Source organism: Phaeoacremonium minimum (assembly GCF_000392275.1).
Source record: "Phaeoacremonium minimum UCRPA7 unplaced genomic scaffold PA7_03_scaffold_363, whole genome shotgun sequence".
Taxonomy (NCBI): domain Eukaryota; kingdom Fungi; phylum Ascomycota; class Sordariomycetes; order Togniniales; family Togniniaceae; genus Phaeoacremonium; species Phaeoacremonium minimum.
Genome location: NW_006921267.1, coordinates 192,857 through 205,625, shown reverse-complemented (window position 1 = coordinate 205,625; position 12,769 = coordinate 192,857). Strand labels below are relative to the sequence as shown.

The 12,769-nt window shown below is 53.8% G+C and overlaps 2 protein-coding genes across 2 annotated transcripts; both read left to right on the top strand.

Annotated features, from left to right (window-relative positions):
- Window positions 1-537: 537 nt before the first annotated feature.
- Window positions 538-4,510, top strand: UCRPA7_4775 (hypothetical protein; the record flags this gene model as incomplete). Its single annotated transcript, XM_007917326.1, has 3 exons — window positions 538-707; window positions 781-1,485; window positions 1,555-4,510. 3 exons carry the CDS (start codon window positions 538-540, stop codon window positions 4,508-4,510), a joined length of 3,831 nt encoding a protein of 1,276 aa, XP_007915517.1.
- Window positions 4,511-6,789: 2,279 nt separating this feature from the next.
- UCRPA7_4774 (putative het-s domain protein) lies at window positions 6,790-10,596 on the top strand (the record flags this gene model as incomplete). Its single annotated transcript, XM_007917325.1, has 2 exons — window positions 6,790-8,641; window positions 8,693-10,596. The coding sequence occupies 2 exons, from the start codon at window positions 6,790-6,792 to the stop codon at window positions 10,594-10,596; spliced, it is 3,756 nt and encodes a 1,251-aa protein (XP_007915516.1).
- Between the last annotated feature and the right edge of the window lie 2,173 nt (window positions 10,597-12,769).

The following is a 12,769-nucleotide window of genomic DNA, read 5'->3' as shown; positions in this document are numbered from 1 at the left end:
AGGTAGCAGGTAGCAGGCAGCCCCTTGTGTTTCTCGCCAAGTCTGAAGCCCGCCCCCGAGCTTTGCCTGTGACGTCCAAGCTTCATCCGGCTCAAAACGAAAAACCCCCGTCCGCGTTGCAACTGCAATCCATCAACAGCCCAGCCCAGGGCAGCCAGATCCACCACCGCTCCCTGCGCCGTGATTGTCACTTATTTATTATTTTTTCCCCCTCGACACCAGGTACTCTACACCATTCATACCTCCCTGCCTCTTTGACCTATTTATCCGTCCAGCAGCGTCAAGGCTCGGGCGACGACACGATCCGACTGAGGAGGTAGCAGGTATTCTATCCGCCCCGCTGTCTTCCAAGGTACACAGCTGCGACCGTCACGATAGCACCCTCCCGGCTGTCGGTGATCAGCTGTGTCCAGCTTCTCACGCGATAGGCATACGGTCGCAATATCAGACCAGAACCATTTCCGCTCTCCCACCGCGTTCACCGACTTATTCCATCCTGTCCGTTGCCGGCCTGGAGCTGCATCATCGCGTCTCGTAATGGGCGACACCAACGGCTCTCTCAAGGGCCCAAAGAGTGCCAAGGGCATGAACGGAATCGCAAATGGCATCAAGCCGGCGACAAATGGCCACGCCGTCACTCCCCGCAGGAGAACGACCCAGAAGGCAGGGCCCGGCTTTGTCTCCCGCATATTCAGCATCGTTGCTAGGTAAATAGCAGTTTCTCTACCCCTGCCAGATCTCTACATGCCTTTGCCCATCGCTGACATTTCCCTTGCACAGACTACTGACCTGGTACTCGATCTTCACTGTGCTGTTCCGCTGTCCTTCAACGATTGACCAATGTACCGAAACGAGCCCCCGCATCTGCAAGCCATACTTCCAGATAAAACACGCCGTCTCTCCCCACGTCGAGCCATACTACGATGCCTACGCCGCTCCTTACGTCGAGCTGGCCCGCCCCTACTACAACACTGTTGATCAGAAGGTTTTGTCGCCTACATGGGCGTATGCCACCAAGTATGGCGCGCCTCGCGTCGCACAGGCCCAGGCCTTTGGACAAGCACAGTGGGAGAAGAGTGTCCAGCCTCAGCTAGCCAAGTACCAGGCCTTGGCCAAGGCGCAGTACGAACAGAACCTCGGTCCACATGTCGACCAGCTGTCCTCTGCTGTCGGACCGTATTACGACATTGCTCGGACCAACGCCCTTCAGACCTATCATGAATTGCTCTTGCCAAGCTACCAGTTTGTCGAGCCATATGTACACCAGGGCTATAATGTCGCGTCGGCTTTCACCACCGACACAGCTCTCCCCTCCGCCGCATGGGCGTGGAACAAGACGTATCTGTTTCTGAATGGTACAGTCTGGCCGCAACTCCGCATTGTCTATGTAGAAAACGTAGAGCCCCAATTGGTCAAGATAGGCCAAAGGCTGGGCCGGTACAGTGGTAGCAACGGGCAAAAGACAATAGTGGAGAGCCTTTCAAGGTATGTTACGAGAAATCAGTTTATGTTTATAACCCGCCGAAGTATCTCGAGCTCTAACTATTTGGTCAGCACCGCTAGCAAATCCGCCTCGTCTTTCACCAAGCCCAGCGCCTCGACTTCCTCCTCACTTCCTGCTTCAAGCGATGCCATCACATCCGCCACCCAAGTCACGTCGTCCGAGGCCGCCCCTCCGAGCTCGGGCGCCCCCGAACAGACTCCCGATTCTACTAGGTCCCGAGTTGGCGGCGAGCCGGTCGTCGCCCCCGAACCAGGCGAGGGAGAGGAATCAGATATGCGTCGGACGACTCGGGAGGCCGTGGCAGAAGACCTCAAGGCCTGGCAGGCGAAATACGCCAAGGCTGCCGATGAGGGCGCTGCCGAGATTGAGGAACGAGTGGATGAGATCGCAAAGCGCATGGTGCAGCGACACGCCAAGACCATGGGCAAGTCTGTCATAGATGACCTACAGCAATCTGTCGTCTCGGAACTGGTGACGTTGCGACGAGACATCAGAAACATTGTGGGTGCTGTCATCAAGGGCTCAGCCACTCCCCAGGAGGCCCAGGAACAAGTCACAACCGTTGTGCGTCGTGCTGGCTCAGAGGTCAAGGGCAAAGCTCAAGAGGTACGAACTTGGCGCGAGAACTACGAGGCTGAGCTACAAGCAGCCATCACCAAAGCCGCAGAGAACCATTTCAAAATCCTCGGTTCCATTCGAGATCTGGCCCTGCAGAAGATTGGCATGAAGTGGGCCTGGATGGACGGCATTACCTACAAAGACTGGGCTAAGTACCACGAGCTTCGCGGTCGCTTTGATGAGTGGGAGGTCGATCTCAAAAACCTGATCGTTACGCACCCCAGCCTCCTGGCTGCACAAGCAGAGGGCCAAGTCATAGAAGATAGGGGCATGGAGCTTGCTCAATCTGCAGCTCAGGAGCTTGGCCGCTTAAAGCAAGTTGCCGGTTGGAAGATTGCTGCCAAGGATGATTCAGACGAGTTTGAAAGTGAAGCAACTCGCTTAGCTGCTGAGGCTGTCGAGAGTGTGGAGGAGGCAGGCGAGACCATCTCCTCGTCCGTGGCGGAGGAAGCTGTATCTGCCACAGAAGCGGCAAGCGAGGCAGCGGAAACCATCCTGCCGTCCGAAGCCGCCGAGGCTCCAGCCTCAATCGAAGAATCGCTCGTCAGTAGTATTTCTGAGGCTTCTTCTAGTGTTGCGGATGCCTCTCCGGTTTCAAGTATTGAGAGCATAGCTTCCCAAGCAGCATCGAGGCTCAGCAGTGCGTCCGATTCGGCTGCCAGCATGGTGAAAGAAGCGTCATCTTCTCTCCTCCCCGATTCTAGCTCCCAGGACGGCGTGCCTCCCAATAGCGAAGTGTCTCCCACGGCCACTGATCTTGCTGCGGAGGCATCCACCATTGTTCTGGACGAAACACCAGTTGTGGCTGGAAATACAACTGAATTTACTGAAGCAGCCGGGCCCGGCCCGGCTCATATGCCTGTGGATGAGGTTGCCGCACCTGCGGACTCTGAGATCTCATCCCTCTCGATTCCCCCGGCGTCATCCGCTACAGCCTCCGTCAAATCGGCCTTCCTCGGCGCTGCTGCGCAGTCTGTCCCAAGCCGGAAGCCGATCCTAGATGATGACACTTTTGATTCGGCGAACAGCATCATTGAGTCGCTGCGCTCAGACCTGCCCTCCACAATCGCAGCAGCTGCATCTTCTGCCTATGCCGCGGCGGTATCGAATGCTGCCGAGCAGTACTCTCAAGCGCTCTCCGCCGTATCAGTCCAGATTTCAGGCACACCCAAGCCTGCCCATGAGGAGATGCTGTCTTCACTGTCGTCTGCCTACAGTCAGGCTGTTGAGACAGCCAGCGCTCATCTCGACGGCGCCCTAAAATATGCAAGCGAGGGCGTCTTTGGGACGACTACCAAAGAGTATCCAAGCATACCCACGTTAGTGGACTGGGCTCGTGTAGAGTCTATCGCCTCGGAGAGGCTTAACGATGGCCGGGCTTGGGCCGAGCAGCAATACGAAAGCGCCAAGATTGCTGTTGGTCTCGCCACCCCAACGCCGAGCGATTTCTCCGGGTCAGTTTCGTCGATTGCTTCCGCAGCTGGCGAATCCGTGGCTTATGCTACGGCTGCTGTCGGCGAGAACGCGGAGAAGATCCTGGAGAACGCACGACATAACTACTATGCTGGGCTTGGCGTCGCCCACGAGAGATACTCCCAGTTCCTTGCCGCTGCTTCTAGCGCTTTTAGCTCTCTGACGGCCACACCAACTCCCACCGACTTTGCTGGAACCGCGTCTTCTATAGCCTCTGTTGCGAGTGAATCCGCATCCTCAGCCGCGTCCGTTGCTGGTGAGAATCTTGCCGCAGCTAAAGATTCCGCGTCATCGGTCGCCGCTGTGGTGGGTGATACAGTTGCTTCCGCCGCTGCTGCTGGTTATGACAGCGCTGCATCGGCTGCATCCGTTGCAGGAGACACGGTGAGCGCTGCCGCGGCTGCAGGTTACGATGGAGCAGCCGCCGGATATGAGAGTGTGGTCTCTGCTGCTGGAGCCGCCGGAGACTATGTGCAAGGAAGCTGGGACTCGCTGCTCGATCAACTCAGTGTTCAGGTCTATGGTGCACCAACCCCGACACCATGGTACGAGAGCTTCTACAGCGCTGCTGGAGAATATGCGGCCGCTGCCACATCAGCATTCGGTGATAATGCCGAGACCGTCACCAGCGCTGCCGGTACATATGCTTCTGCGGCATCGGACGAGGCATCAAAGCAATACGATGCTGTCAGCAGTATCGTCTCCGAGCTTTTGTTAGGAAAGGAGCCTACGTTCTCGGAGAGCGTTTATTCGAGACTGAGTGAGGCCTATTCTACCGCACTTGCTTCCGCCAGCAGTGTCGCTACTGCGGCATCATCAAGCGCGGCATCTGTTGCCGACAACGTTGGAAATGCGGCGTCACAAGCAACCAAAGCTGTCAAGGAAACCGTAGATCATTTGCGAGACGAGTTGTAAATTGTGTATGGGGCAGGTTGGCGCAAACCTCGGGCTTTGTGACACTCCGTTCACCTAACATGGGGATACAGTTGGGGAACTCTCTATGGAGGAGAGTTGGAGCGAAATTTCCTAATCTGACAACGAACACATCGAATGCGGTTACGACTTTTTATGGCGGCGGAGGATATCCGGTGTATTGCGTCTCACGACATTGACCAGCGTGCGTAAGTGGAATATTGAGGGCGGGATGCAACAGCGATGTATGGAATTGGTTTGCCAGTCTCTCATTTTCACGCCAGCATATACCCTCTACCGATTCTGGATCAGGCCAATTGACTTGATCCTGGAATTTCTCGTCATTGAGGCTGATGATAAAACGGCCTGTGTGCCTTGTCTTACTGTCTTCCCATATGTACTATCCTAGTTTACTGGAGTTATGAATGGCGACAATTTATAAATATGTAGAACTATTTTGGATCACCTCTGTGTCACGTGCCAGGTGAGGCCTTTTGTGAGTTCAAGAGTTGGTAACCAAGAAACAATGAGTTGTGTCGAAATCGAAGACTAGGAACGCCAAACCTAGTACCGTCTAGTTGTGAGCCGGCAATATTGGCGTAGCCATGTGGCAATGTCAATGTACACTAGTGACAGTGGTGAGAAACCATTCACTTCTTAATGGCTGAATGGGTTTGCCGAATTTACTTCCTGCGTCAACGATACATCGATATAACAATTTTCTGAATAAACCGAAGTATAGAACTTTAATTGTTTTGAAGATCATACGAAGCTCCAATGACGGTTTATAATTTGTAACAAACCATATCGTAAGATTTGCCATAGATATCTTTCTTCATGGTAAGCAATGTTTATTATCTACTTAAGTAGATAATGTAGAGTTGTAGATCAACAATAAGGTTCCTTCACAATATACTCCCTATTTTTTGATCATAATTTACGGTTACGGAAACTTTAGGTGACCGACTGCTTCTTTTCAGACGGTCGACTGTGTTCCGGGGTTTGTCAATCACTCTTATCTACCTTGGCAAAGTCGGTGCTAATTGCTGCATTGTACTTAGCAAGATCGCATAGTTCCTTGAAATCATTGCCCAAAAGATGGGGTCGTGATCATGTTGAATCAAGAGAAGTCAATCCCGTGAATGGGCACGTGGAGGCTATTTCAGGCATCAAGTATTAGGTAATCGCAGACAGGCCTCTGAATGTTATACGGGCTAGCATCGAACCGGCATAGTCCGCAGGCGGCTCTGATTTGATGCCTCGTCATTGGACGAGATGATCCTAAGGCTAGTGGCAAGTGGCTAAGGGTGACGGCAGGACTGAAATGGGTTTCCCAAATCCCCCACCAAAAAAAGCGAACGATCCCTGAGATGGGACCAGGCAGCAGCATTTCCAAGACAGCCGAGCCAATGCGACGACGCCTAGAGCAGGCGATATCTCGGCTCCATCACAGGCACCCGAATAACGAGACCGACCCTGAGGCACTACATTGAATGGGTTACAGTAGCTAGCTAAGTTCACCGCGACTGGGGACTGCCAACGGGACTGCACTGCACTGCACTGCACTGCACTGCGGAATGAATGCGAGGGTTGTTCGGAGTGGCTGTCTCGCGATGTGATGTGGTGCTGTGCTGTGCTGTGCTAACGTTAGGCCGGCCTGCTCTAGGTAACGACTTTAACAAAGGGGGGGGGACCTTTACCGCCGTTAATCTCTACCACGGAACGCAGTTCTTCTGAATACCTTCTTTCTTCTTCGACATAATCATCATCATCATCATCATCACTATCACCAACGTCAAGCTCTGCGGTCTTGCTGTACTCCGACCGTCTAGAGTCTGTCTGTCTGGCAGTAAGACAATCCATCAGCTAGTCTGGAAAACCAGACTCAGGCACGATACGGGGTTGCCTAGCTAGCCAGACATCCAGAGCCTGCAGTCGTCAACAGACACCAGCACAGTCAAGTCTGCTTACCGCGTCGTTGTCTTTGCAACTGGTATTGGTGCTGTCATCTGTCACCTCTTTAAACTCGATCTCAGCCTTGCGATCGCGAGCGCATCTTTAATCAGCCTTCGAGAGCGGACCCTTGGAAGTGCTTCAGCGGCACAGCAAGTCGCTTCTAGCCCCCAACGCCTGTTAGAGTGGCCAGTGCGATTGACAGATTGGTGATGTCCTGACTGGAGCACACGCCGCAACCTGAACTTCAGATCATCATTCCCTGCGAGAACTAACGAGGCTGTCCTTGCGGGCTTGCCTCACCCTTGGGCTTCTCCGTATCGTCAAAAATGGAGTCCTACTTGCCCCTTGGGGGCTTCCAGCTGCCCTTCCAGCGGCGGCTGAGCAGGCTCTACAATGACACAAAGAAGTCTTCCGACTTCGTCAAGGAACCGGTGCAGAATGCAGAGGATCCAGAAATCAAGATGCTTCACCGCAAGCTGCGCATTCAAAAGGATCGCCTTGTGAGTTGGGGCTTGGAATGGTCCGACCCAAATCAGTCAGCCGAGATCGACGAGTCACTATCAAAGGCTGGCCTCAGCGAGGTTGTCGGGAGCATCATGTCGACCATCAAGGATATCCTGGCCGAAGCCGAGCCCTTGTGGCAGAGCTCCAAGCGTTTGGTTGGCGGCGAGAAGCAGCCTGAGAAGTCCGTGGGAGACAAGAAGATTCCTCTAGTTGTCTGGGATAAAGGCCGCTTTGAAGATTTGGTGCGCGATCTCACAACGTCAATCGACACTCTTTATGATCTGTCGAGAACAAGGTCATCAGCGGCGTTGTCGTCTCAGGCCCGCGCCAGACTCTTCAAATCAGGGGGCTCTACGGAAGATCTCCGAGCATTCGAGTCAACACGAATGCAGACACCGCAGCAGATTGATCCACAGTCCCTCACGAGCCTGCGTCAAATGCAAGCTGTTCCAATGTCGGAGACAGCAGACACGGGCTCGCGAGAAATCGTCTTTATGAGCAAGCAAGCCTTCTCTGAGCTCACACACCATGCCGGACGACAACCATACTCACCCTTGCTCCTTGAGTACGCCGAGTTTGATCCAATGTACTCCGCAACAGGAATCATGCCATCGATGTCGCGCTTCGAAAAACTTTCGTCGGGTCTTCAGACGGAGCCTCAGCGCTCTCCGGGTTCTTGGACTGGACTTCCGCGCCTGCTGGGCTACTTCGAAGACATGGAGCATTCACGACTTGGTCTAGTCTACCAGTTTCCGCCAACTTTCAATCCTGTTTCTTTTGAGCACCTCACACAGAATCCCCTTTACAATCTTTGTTCGCTGTCCGACCTTCTTGCTCGGCCTGATTTCGAGCCTACACTAGAGGCAAAGTTTCGCCTGGCTTTCAACCTCGCCAATACCGTTTTTGATATGCACGCTCGTGGCGTTTCGCATGGCAATCTATTCGATGCGAATGTGTCTTTTTGCAACGCTGTTGGGACTGAACCCGGAATGGGTAATGGGGAGGTTGATATTCGCCGACCGTTAATCTCTTCGTTCGATCTCTTCCCAGATTCATTCCAAGAAACAGGAGGCGCAACCTTCTCGTTGTACCGGCATCCACTCGACCCAAAGGTCACCGCTCAGGCCTCGGCCCTAATCACCAACCCCGACTCCAAAACATACGATCTGTACTCGCTGGCGATGTTGCTATTGTCAATTGGATTGTGGACTAATCTTGACAACCTCGTTCCTACCTCGTCCCCCACCTCTATTCCCGAATCTGTCTTGGAGCAACTCGCTATTCGCTGCGGCACATTGTACATGAAGGCGGTTCAAGCCTGTTGGAATGCCGTGGATCAAGAACTGTCTGGCCAGCTTAGCGGCGAACAGGTTCTGGCCCGCGTGCAAGTCAAGGCGAGCCGATACTTGGAGGCCTGCTGTATTCTTGATAGCGTCGGTGGGCTGGAAGAGAGGTTGAGCGACGACCTCGGTGATGATACTACCCCAGCGAAGCGAACACAATCTACCGCATCGGCGGTGGCTGGCTCGTCGAAAGAGAAAAAAGAACAGACTGAAAACACACAGACTGAAGTCGCATCCACTCCAGCCACTTTGCCGGCCCCATCTCTTATGTCCGCGGACGTGGAAAAGAGAAATATAGTTGAAAGCCCTACGCCGGTGTTTCGTACAGAAGGTAAGACTCCAGGCGTGCTCTACATGACATGCTGGCTAATAAACTATACAGACTCTCCTGTCGAGATGCAACCGAAGCAGCCTTCCTCGAAGCTTCGCCTCTACCCTCACATTCCCCTCCCTCCCGATGCGGTCGAGCAGTGGAACATGGTGGTGATGCCACAGATTAACCAGGCCTTACGACACTTCTACCGAAAACACCCCGAGTCTGTCGAGATATCACTTGAGTCGATTGGCGAGTCACCTAAGGAAACCCAACCAACAGTTCTCGTTGTGTGCACGTCCGTCAGCAAAGTACGAGCTATCTTGAAGCGGAAGCTAGGCCTCCTATTTGACGGAACCACAGGCTTTGCCCTGAAGGTATGTCGGGGCCAAGTGTTGCGGTCTAGGAACAGGGGCCCAGCGAGGAGCATGGCAAAGCCAGACGAGGATGGCGATACTGGCGCTGCGAATGGTGATTTTCAGGAGCGTCCGCATAATGGTGCTAGTATTGGAGCGTGGATTGGTGACAGACACCTGCCACCCGTGAGCTTCGGCGGCTTGGTCTTGGTCGATGACAAACCATACGGCATGACCGTGCACCATATGCTTGACGATCCGGATCAACCACAATCAGCCACAACTCCAGGTGCCGACTCCCAGATTCTACGAAGTGGTGCAAGAAGCAACCCGGTGCCGGATCTGGCTGCTTGGTACGCAGAGCAGTACGCAGACCAGGACTCGTCAGGTGACAGTAGTGGCACCGAAGACTTTGCGTGCGAGTTCTCCGACTCTGACTCTGATGCTTTCTCCGAGTCTGCTATTACCAGTGAGGATGAGTCCCAGGACTCAGACGCCGAGTCAGATTCTGGCGTTCACAAATATGATGAAGCGGGTGACATCCCAGGCGTTGAGCCTGGTTGCGGTGATGGCTATATCATTACACAACCGGCACTAGATGACGTGACTGAGGGTTTCTATCCCTCGCCAGAGACTCAAGACGAAGACCATCTGGACACGTTCAGTCTGGGTGAGATGTATGCTTCCAGTGGGATTCGTCGCCGCTCGGATGATAGCGGCTTGATCCATGAGGTCGACTGGGCCTTATTCGAATTCAAGACGGACCGGCTCCCTGATCGGAATAGCATTCCTCAGGTGATGACGGGCCGTCGGCAGAGAGACAGGAATACTCATGGACGTGTCTCATCCGCGATACACCCGACTGCCGTTGCGCCGACCTCCTCACTGCCGGGACTTGAGGTGCAGTGTATGGCGCGAACCAGTGGCTTGCAGACGGGCCTGATCTTGCCGACCATCACCTCAGTCAAGATATACGGCCGGATGACACCCAGCCATACGTACCAAGTCACTGGCCGACCCAACGCAAAGGGTTCTGCGTCAACTGAGGAGCGCAGGGAGAAAATGGATGTGAGGTCTGCTCCACTCCCAATGGGCATTCCTGGTGACAGCGGTGCCTGGGTGGTTGACTGTCAACACGAACAGGTCTGTGGTCACGTTCTCGCGTGGAGTGAGCGGAAGAGAGTGGCGTACATATGTCCCATGGAGGTGCTTCTACTTGACATTGCCGAGACTTTGGAGGCTAGTGAGGTCAGATTGCCTGGAGGCGAGGCAGTTGTGAGTAGTTTGGATCAGGACGAGGGGCATCACAGCCTGAGCCATGGAGACACGGAGAGACAAGGTGCAACTGCCACTGGCTATCAGGGATCCTACTCTGATTTGGACACTGCAGAGAGTACCGGCCGACGGCATGGATTGACCGATGAGGGGTTTCACGAAGATGATGACTTGGAGATCCACCCCCACGCCAGAAGAACACGATCTAAAAAGATACCTTCGAAAGCGGCCATTCCCGGCAAGGGGCTGCTTGACGTATCAGATAACATTGACGCTCTAAGTGAGGAATTGGACAGCATGCATGTGCGAAGGAGCGATGTGGGTGTCAAGGCATCTTGCTGATTGGAGTTGGGAGCTAGTTTTCAGTGGGAGCGTGCGACAGAAATTGGCGCCTACAGATGAGGCGGAAAACAAGTAGCTTCTGCAACTTTGTATACTCTACTAATGCATTACATGATTGCTGGATCTTAGCAACTGAGTGATTATGCCTCTACTCCAGGGATGCCATGTCTTTGATTCCGGCCCAGTCCATAGCTCCGAACACCCCCTGCCCAAAGAAAATAGACACTTTGTGTCAACAATGACCATGACCAATTACATCCCTTGTTCTTAACACCATCGTAAACATGTAATTGGCTGTCAGGCTCCATAAACTCGGAAAAGGCGAGTGCTTGATTTTTCGTTCAGAGTGCGAGTGCGACGGGGACAATGGCAAGAAGCAGTCCAGACAGGCCGCTGCATGCATGTTTAGTTGTCATACGTCAGTTTGAGAACATCGGTAGCTACTCACCGATCCAATGGACCACTGGTCAGGACCGCAGCGACATTGGAGCTCGCAGGTGTCACTCGAGCGCTGGTAGTGGTGGCCAGAGACACGCTGGCTGTTGCGTTCGTCACTGTCTGAGCGGTACCCGTCTCGCCGGATGACGATCCAGGGGTCGCATTTGAAGCTGGTGTTGCTGTAGGTCCAGCCTCCTCGCTCGAGATGGCACTGCTGATGCTGGCTGGGCCGAAGACGCTCAAGCAATAGCTGCTGTAGAGGCTGGTGGCTATGACCAAGTCCGAAGAAAGAACTTCGCTGACAGATGCGAGTCCAGCTGCATCGGCGGCGTTTGTCATGGCAGCTGACGCACATGAGGAGACGACGCATGTTGCAATTGCCTCGATAGCGGCGACGGGACCGGCGAGGCAAACACACTCATTAGTGAGAGAATCGGCACAAGCGGTGCCATTGGCAGATCCGAAGTTCTCAGGGTTGACGAGACAGTTGATGACGCATGAAGGTTGGTGCAGAGAGCCAGGAACAGTGCCAAGAGTGCAGATGCCTGCGGGGGCAGCGGACGTCAGTGATCCAGTAGTCGTCGGCATGGCAGCTACAGCGGTGGAAACCACTGGAGATGGTGATACACCATCTGAGATGGTCGCCTGGGAATTGATCAGGGATACGATCAAGCCCAGAAGCAGGATTGTGATGCGCTTGAAGTTTGCAGCCATCGTGAGGTTTGAGCGGGAGGCGTTATGACCTGAGATGGTGGAGTGGCTCTGTGAATCTCTGTGCTCGATGCAGGGAGAACAAGAAGACACCGAGCGGTGCTTTGGGACGGAGACGGAGAGATATGGTATGGAGAAGTAGTGTTGTTTCAAGTCCTGGGGCTGGTTATGACAATGATGATGACGATGCCGGGGGAGAGCTGTCGATGTTGTGTGGAGGACGATGAAGATGGATAGACGAACCCTGTGATGTTGTGAGCGGGGAAACGAGGAAGAGACGAAGAGAGGTAAGAGACCTGAAGTGAAGAGCCAGGCAGAGGGCTCCCTAGGAGAAGTGGAAGGAGAGAGGGCGATCGAAAGGCAAGTCGTGACTGCCTTTACCGGGCAGCAACAGCGTCGACGGCCGGCCAATCCATGCCCCTTGTGTCGTCCCTTCCAAAAACAGACACAACAGGGAAGCACGAGCAGCATGAGTGACTGACTACCTAATCACCAGCCGCCCACTCAATGGGATTGAAGTTGGTGCTCCGGTGGCGCCTTCTCAATGAATTGAGGTTTGTCTAATGGTTCCTGCAGCACCGGTATTGAGGCAGGCACCTACCTTAAGTGGGCTCTTTAGCAGGGAGGCGTGCCTTCTGCTCTCACGATGCAGACTCACGCTTCGAGAAGAGAACCAATGGTTCTCAGCTCATTGTGATAAGTCTTGTTGTGTAATACCAAAGTAGGCAGGCGCGTCTAAACCGACAGCAAAGAGACGCCTCGAAGGGGCGGATGCCATTCTCCAACACCTACTCGCGGTAGGGGCGATGCTGCTCACACTGTTTGGGCCAAGCATCAATTATTGTCGTGTTGTTTCCCCGTACATAGATAGGAGCTTTACTTAGGTAGATTCAGTCCATTATCAAGTCGTTTGTGTTCGTCTAGCGGGCAGTTCGCAGCGTATGAAATATGCCTCTAAACATTGATTCATTTGCTGCAGTCAGTCAGCAATCGGGTCCCTCGGAAAGAGCAGCACGATCAGTGT